The sequence below is a fragment of the Rhipicephalus sanguineus genome, chromosome 9 (genome assembly GCF_013339695.2).
Source record: "Rhipicephalus sanguineus isolate Rsan-2018 chromosome 9, BIME_Rsan_1.4, whole genome shotgun sequence".
Classification (NCBI taxonomy): Eukaryota; Metazoa; Arthropoda; class Arachnida; order Ixodida; family Ixodidae; genus Rhipicephalus; species Rhipicephalus sanguineus.
This window is the reverse complement of record NC_051184.2, coordinates 105,848,655-105,856,653: the sequence shown is the minus strand read 5'-3', so window position 1 is coordinate 105,856,653 and position 7,999 is coordinate 105,848,655. Positions and strand designations below refer to the sequence as shown.

General features: G+C 45.9%; 1 protein-coding gene across 1 annotated transcript; it reads left to right on the top strand.

Annotated features, from left to right (window-relative positions):
• The first annotated feature begins 6,929 nt into the window (after positions 1-6,929).
• Positions 6,930-7,549, top strand: LOC119406040 (uncharacterized). The gene is made up of 2 exons (XM_037672889.2): positions 6,930-7,113; positions 7,225-7,549. The coding sequence occupies exons 1-2, from the start codon at positions 7,077-7,079 to the stop codon at positions 7,533-7,535; spliced, it is 348 nt and encodes a 115-aa protein (XP_037528817.1). The 5' UTR covers positions 6,930-7,076; the 3' UTR covers positions 7,536-7,549.
• The last annotated feature ends 450 nt before the right edge of the window (positions 7,550-7,999 follow it).

Sequence of the window (7,999 nt, the reverse complement as noted above, 5' to 3'; positions counted from 1 at the left end):
TGAAGTGGGCACGCTCCATTCCGAGGGCTGACAAACCGCTTTAAGAGAATTCTGCTGTTTACGCAAAGCATTTGCGCAAACAGCGGAATGAATGACAAAATGTCAAAGAAATTAATGACAAAGAAATCAAAAGGAGAAAGCCTTGTGTGATGTGAGGCAAGCTGCGGAAACAACCAAGTGCATTCTGTTGTACACAATAAAGTTTCTTTACCTAGTAACACGTTGCATTTATTTATTTGGTTTCTGAATTGAGCCTCAAAAGACTACCGAACGTTGTATTACCATGTATGCCATGATTTAATCCTGATTTGGTTTGCGTAAATCAAGTTATCGGCTTTCGCACGTAATGAGGCGCACGAATAAAATGATCAGAGTGCATTGGAGCATAATTAAGCCCACAGGGCCGTAATTAAGGGGGGGGGTGCGGGGGTTCTGACACCCCCCGAAATTTTTTCTTGCTTTATTTATTTCTTTATTTCTCATAGTACCCACAGCGCCCAAGGGCATATTACAGTTGGGGGGGTGGCGAGAATACAATATTTTGATACAGAATACAGATTCCAACACTTCAACATTACAATAAATGCAATTCACTGTCAACTTACGTAGTGATACATGGGATATACACAATATAAATCGGGTTCATAGTACAGTTTTGTCCTTACACAACCGCGCGAGTACACTACTGGAGACCCAGAAGTGAACTTGAAAATACTTCATGTGAAGTAATTTCTGCTACTTCAGGAGACAACCTATTCCACTTGCTTATCGTCCTCGGAAAAAATGACATTTTAAATGCGTCAGTCGAGCAGCTTATTTCCTTTATCTTATTGGCATGATGTAATCGCTGCGAAACGTAATCCGGTTTGTGAAAGTATCGCGACGGGTCCAGACCCGTTCGGTCATGAAATACGTTATGAAATAGTTTCAACCGCAGATATTCCGTTCGTTTGTGTAGAAGTTCCCAACCAAACCTTTCTTTTGCTTTTGAAACACTGAAATTCCTGGTATAGTCAGAGCAGACAAACCAAACAGCCAAGTTCTGAATTCTTTCTAAATTGGACGCGTCACTTGCCTTCCACGGATCCTACATAGCACAAGCATAATCTAAGATAGATCGAACGTTAGACATGTACAGTTGAGTCTTGGCCTCAAATGGTTAGCTTTTGCATTTCTGCGCAGGAAACCTAGCACACACCCGGCTTTGTGACGTGATGGATGTGACAGCTCCAGGAAAGGTCCGGTGTGAAATATACACGAAGATGCTTGTGTTCGCGAACTGATAGCAGCCTGGTTGAATTTACAACATAAAAAGAGTCATGGGGGGCCTTTTTCCTAGTGAAACACATATGCACTGTTTTTTTTTTTTGCTTTAATAAACATACGCCACCTATCACACCATTCTAAGACCCTGTCGAGGTCGTTTTGGAGAGTAGTGCAATCGTGGGAGCTATGTATATTTCTGTACAAAACACAGTCATCGGCAAATAATTTGATATGTGATGAAATACCGGAACAATTGTCATTTATGTAGATGAGGAACAATAGCGCACCCAAGACTGACCCTTGGGGCATGCCAGAGGACACATCAACTTCCCGGGATGTCTTACCATTGATAATGACATTTTGCCTTCTCAAATTTAAATACTTGTTTAACCAGTTCACAATTAACTGTATCGTTCACATTATACATTTTTAGTTTTTCAATTAATAAAGAGTGGGGTACAACGCCAAAGGCTTTTTTTTTTTAATCTAGAGCAAGCAGTCAACAGAGAAACCTTTATCTAAAGCACAGGATAAGTGTCAATTCAAGTAATTGTGTTGTACAGGAAAAACGATTACGAAAGTCGTGCTGCTGAGGATTAAGTAAGGAATGCGTGCTCACATGAGTCATAACATTGGTAAATAGAACATGTTCAAGTATTATGCATGCAACTGCATTATCAACTGCATTATCAGCTAGGAACTGCATTATCAGCTGAAGTTTTATATAATTTGGTAACGCATTTCCACTGAAGCGATCTCCCTGCCGAGAACAGAGAACGGCTACGTTCGCTGACGGCGCCCCCGACGACAGCGCCGCCCCACGGCATTCACGCGAATGGCGGCCAACTTTTCTTGCCCGGTCATCACACCTCCCCTTCTAGCCACCCTAGTACTGCTAAATGTCCGGCCACGCTCTGCATTGAACGCGCCTGCGCCCAAAGCGCTTGGAAGGGATATGGCGGCGAGAGGTCACGTGATGCGAGTAAGCCAATCGCGTCGGCGGCGGCGCGCGGAAAACAGATGCGATACTCTGAAATTTTTCTAGTGACTCTAGGTCGCGGAGGAAGCGGTGGGGCACAGTGAAATGGTGGAGGGCGGCTGGAGCGTCTGTAGAGCCTAAAGTCACTGTAGCAGGCACGAGTATGCCAGGTGCTGCCACACGTCCTTTCACGAGCATGTCCACTGCTAAGGAAACACTAAGGCCCAAGCAGACAACGTGCAACTGAGAACGACATGCATTACAAGCCTGCGCATCCGGAAAAAAATACGCCAGGCCTGCGCGGAAAGCGCATCACAGTCACAGCGAAAGGTCGAAGAGCGGCATTTCTATAGCCCATTATCAACTCGCTTGCGGCTACTATTGCGGGAACACTAGCAACGTACCCACTACGCAAGAAATCATAATTTTTGTGAAGTTGGGAAGCACCCACCACGTCATTATTTGTCATTCTGCGGAGAAGCGAGGTACCATCTGTAAGGCATTATGTGCAGTTTCTTTATGCGACGGCTCATGATGATGAAGAATTATGACTGAGCCTTTTGTAATGGGTTGGAAGCTTTAAAGGTCCCACTAGTTACGTAATTCGCATTGTGTGACGCCCGGTCGTTATTTCACTCTCTCACCACGCTTTATAACATACGCTAACGTGAGAAAGAGATAGAGAGAGGGAATTACCTTTATTGAGACTCTGGGGAAATGGTTGATGGGAGCTGTATGGGCTTCCTTGGCAAAAAAATAGAAGTGCACTTGCGACGAACCCATACACACTAAATCATCATAATTTTTGTGAAGTAGGGAAGCAGCCGCTATGCAATTTTTCGTAATTCTGCGGAGAACTGTGGTACATGCTAAACACCTGTAGGACATTATGCGCACTTTATTGATGCTGTGGCTGATGACGATGAAGAATTATGGTAGAGCCCTTTGTAATGGGTTGGAAGCATTCAGCAACCCACTCGTTGCGCAATTCGCATTGTGTGATGCCTGGTTACAGAATTCACGTTGTGTGACACTTAGTTGTTGTTTTACTCCTCTACCACTCTACATTACATATGGTAATGTGGTTCCTTCTCGACATGAAACTTGTATAGGGTCTTTTTCAGAACACTGGGCTCCCACGCAGAGAGCCCAGGTTCGAACCTCGTTCCGTCCTGGACTTTTTTCTTATTTCGTTTTTTTCTTATTTCGAGCGATAGTGGTTACGGACACCGGCGGTAGCGGCGGCGGCGGACAAATACGGCGCCAAAAGCGGCCCTTGTTGTGATCTCATAAGAGCTTTAGCTGTAAAAGGAGACTGACACAATGCTGGCGTGTTTCAAAGAGTTCCCTCAATACGACTTCTTTCTTCCCAGGGCAGAGCATTAATTTCTTTGCGCGTTACTCTTGCCAAGCGGTATTCTCGAAGATTGGAGTGTACTTTCATTAAGGCACGCGCTTCAATGGACTGATGATCAATATAGGTGGCGTGAAAATTCTCGCTGACGTAGATTAGTCCGCTTGCACACTAGTAGCCAAGCCTGAAATAGACTTTTGACGGGTACATCAACGTTATGTGTGCTTTTGTTCTTCGGTGTATGAGGAGAGCGTTGCTTTCCCATTCAACGCGGCTCGTTGTCAGGTAATCTGCAAGAAATTTAAGAGCAACTGCAAATAACGATGGTTCCAGCTTTCGGAGGGTCCGACTCGAGCTCCAGAGCGTGAGGTTTTTTCCCGACACTTCGCATGTGACTGAAATATATCGCGATACCTTCGTTTTACCGTTCCATTTTTTCTCGTACAAGTTTATTTGCTCAAGATAACCAATCGCTAATTTCCTGAGGCCTATGATGCCGTTACCTGAAAGAAAATTTGGCGTCCTCCTATTATTTGTTATCCGAGAGACTGCTCCTACGTATAACAGATTTACATGACATCATAAGAGGCGCGTCACGCGTGAACCAACAAGATGAATTCGATCGTGATGTTTAATATGGGTCGGTGGAATGTTTCTTGTGTCCGTTCATGCAATTCCGCTGGGTGATCGGGTTAGTTATTCGCATCTGGTGTTTTAGTGTTGCTTTGATGACTCATGCAAACCTTTGATATGCGAATCTTATTCATGTGCTAGCGACGGTTTTTTATTATTTGCGTTTTGTCCTGTGAAGCCGAATTTGTGCAGAGAAAAGGGCATAAATTCTGATTTCCAGTGCGTGCGAAAACGACCTCAGAGGATTGCTATCCTCCATCACAATCTCCCACCGAGCACAAGTACTGGCACCTTTCGCAGATGCCTACCACGCACAAAAACTGGCAATCTTCAGCCTGCTTGAAGGGCGCTTAAAAAAAACGGGAGTCATTACAGTCTGTGAGGTGAATTGCCAGCGAAGCTGCTTAGCACATCCACATATGTCACATGGCGGAGGCCAGTTTGTTATGAAACGCCAAGTTGTGAACGTGCCCCTCTGCATTCAAACATTTGTGAAGAGTCTACAGCGACACATAGACGATGATTTCGCCATCGAGGTTATAATTAGGCTTCACAGCAATGAAGAACGCGGGGAAGCCAGCTTATAAACACCACGCTTACACACACTACGACTGCGTTTACGTCCTGTGGTAGACACCAATTTTCGAAGCTGACTTTATTCCGCCTACAAATCTCCTGTAAACAGAGACGACTCTCAGCAAGTGCGATTCTCAGAAAATGCTGGTGAGGTAATTTATATTGACATTGTAATCATTCGCACGGCGCACCTTCTGATAACGAAACCAGTGTGGCGTGAGGCTACAGCATCAATAGTGTTGATTTTGCGCACCAGTATGGCTAACTGTGCTGGCGCCAGGTACCAAACATACGAAATGGTCGCTTGTGCGTCAAAACCGAAGCACGGAGCGGAGCGGCCATGGAAACGTCACGATATCTTGCGCGAGCACGTGTCGAGAAGCTCATACCCTGCCGTGACGTCCAATTACTGTAGGTACCGAAAGTACCTTTGAAGAAGATCTCGTAATTAAATTTTATGATGCACTCACGCTCACACGGACGTTTTGTAGACTCTGGAGGCCTGGCAGTACCTTGCTTGACGCAAATAAAAAACAGGTAGAAATTTTCACGTTGCTATTCTTTTAAAGTCGGCTACACTTTGGAGTACAAGGGAGTTACTTGGAGGCCAATTTTTCAGAGAAATATAAATCGTTTTAATTCAAAATATCGAGGACCTCGGGGGACGTTTACAACTTTATTGTTGTTAGCAAATTCTCCATAGCGCCCGCTTGCGCCGTTGTCCTTCCTGTTGCCGTTCGCGTCGTCTTTACACGTAGGCACGGTGATAGAAAATGGAAGGTATTCGTGTGGTTGAGGCATTTACTCGCATTTTACAAGTGAACAGAAGTGGTGACGTTGGGCAGCCTTGTTTCACAGCAGGGGCGTAGCCAAGGGGGGGGTTGGGGTAGGGATGGTAAAATCGATGAACGATTAATCGATTAAAGGTGTACAATTAATCGATTAATCGTCATCGATTACCGCCTTTCAATTAATCGAATTAATCGATTAAAACTATTCGATTAATCGATTACGTCACCCCCCCACTCCCGCCCCCAACCTCGCCCCTTGGCCGGAGCGCATGACTGCGAGGCGCGCTATCCTGAGACGCAGATGCCGTGCACATCGCCTCTCTTTCACTGCTTTCACTACAGCGCATATTTCAGCGCTAGCAGAACGAGCCCGGAGTAGCCCGGAGCTGGCGGCGGCCGTACCCCATAGAGATAGACATGAACTCGCCCTGATCTCCGTCGCGTACGGCGTCCAACTCTAAGCACTCCGCAATGCTTCAAGCCCGGGCAGGAGGCGGCTCCACCCCATCGAGGCAGAAATGAACTTGCCCGCTTCTCTCCGGCTCAAAGTCTACTGCTGCTACTGCCTTCACCTCCTCTCCCTTAAGTTGTTTGAGCGTCGCCTTATACGTGTGGCTTGCTTTGCTTGCGTTGCTTGCGTGTTTGTTGTGTAATTATAACACATTGGTGGTTATACTGGTACCTTTGGGATGTCGTAATGCCGGGCAATCGGAAGAGGAGCGCAGTGTGGTCGTTGTTTGCTGAAGATGACAAAACGAAGACTGCAAGATGTAATAAATGTGGCAAGCTCTTCTCGAAGCCAGCGACGGAGACTCTACGATATCACCAGCTGCACGCCCACTCTATTCACGTGCCGAAAAGCCATCTCCCAAAGAAACGTGGTAACGACGTTGACAATGTTGAAGAACCCCATCCTGCCGACACCAACCCGCCTCTTCAGGTAAGTTATCAATATCTCGATATTTAGCCAACAGCCATTCATCTTTGTATAAGTTATCTTTAAAATCGTCTGATTTTTTATTGGCGCCAGTATGCCCTTCGTCATAACTTCAATAAATAGAAAGAAGTAAGTTTCCTGTATAAAGGTCAGGAGCGGTCGATGCAAAGGACCGCGCGTCCAGCGCGTTAAGTCAGGTGGTCGACCCGGGTGGTTGTCAATGCTGCGTAGGTGGTGGGTGCAACGAAAATCAAGTTGTTTTTCGCTTTAAGAAGTGTTCAAAATGATGAATAGTTGGGAATTCATATTCGCTCAAAAAGCCGGAAGACCGTTCACCCCCCCCCCCCCACACACACGCACACACACCAAAATGTGAAATGTGGCATTTTTCTTTACACCATTTGCGTCTCATTTATTTTTCAGGGTGAAAAATGTGCTGCTGCCTCAGCTGCCGCAACTGGAGCTCCAACTAGAGAACTGGCTAATGCGGCTGCAACTACAAGTTCACGTGCCTCTGCTTCTTCTTCGTTTGATGGACCGATGGAAAAGTGCCTCGCCAATGCTGCAGCGTTTGCAAGTAAGTTTCTGTACTCGTAATCAGGAAAATTTTCGGACCGAAAAGAGAAGCCTACAACGACTTGATACTATCTGTTGGTATATATTGATACTATATGTTGGTGCGTTTCAGGAGGAGGAGTCCGAGAAAAACACGTTACTGATGCTCTCGGGTACATGATCGTGCACGACGACTTGCCTCTGAGCACACCGGAGGAAGATGGTTTCAACACGTTCGTGAAAGCACTGCAGCCACTTTATAAGCCTCCAACCGAGCCTACCATCACTAAGAGTCTCGAAGCGAAGTACGAGGAGCTTAGAGCACATTTTGGTCGGAGAATTCAAGCCGCAGATCATCTGAGCATTACAGCCGATCTTTGGACGCACGAAAACACAATGCGGTCGTACCTTGGTCTCACGGTTCACTTCAGAGAAGGCAAGTAATTTGTTTTTAATTTTGAAGAATATGCCCTTTTTATTTTCCATGATGCGTAACGATATTAAGTGCACAGTCTTAATTTAAACTTTCTTACATTTCAGGAACTAAGCTAGTGAACATCGAAACCGGCATTATGTACATCCCAGAAAGAAAGACAACTTCGAATCTCCGTGCTGCAATGCGCGAACTGTGCGATGAGTGGCATATTGATCAAGCTAAGATCCGAGCTATTGTCACAGATGGCGGGCAGAATATTAAGGCAGCCGTCCGAGATGAATTTGGCGCGGATAAGCACGTCTCCTGTGTTGCCCATCTTCTCAACCAAGTAGGCCAAGCTGCCATTGGTCTAGAAGTGAACAAAGTGCCATCAGAAACGGAAGCGCATGAGATAGTGGTGGTCCCGGAAAATGAGCAAGAAGCGGAGGCTTTCCTGGAGGACGTCACTGACGCTGATGCACCTAACTATGAA

What these genes read in the sequence shown, in the direction of transcription:
- LOC119406040 (XM_037672889.2), top strand. Translation starts at nt 7,077, where the DNA reads ATGGAAAAGTGCCTCGCCAATGCTGCAGCGTTTGCAA. An exon ending in CAATGCTGCAGCGTTTGCAA is followed by an intron (nt 7,114 to 7,224) that starts GTAAGTTTCTGT and finishes GGTGCGTTTCAG; the next exon opens with GAGGAGGAGTCCGAGAAAAA.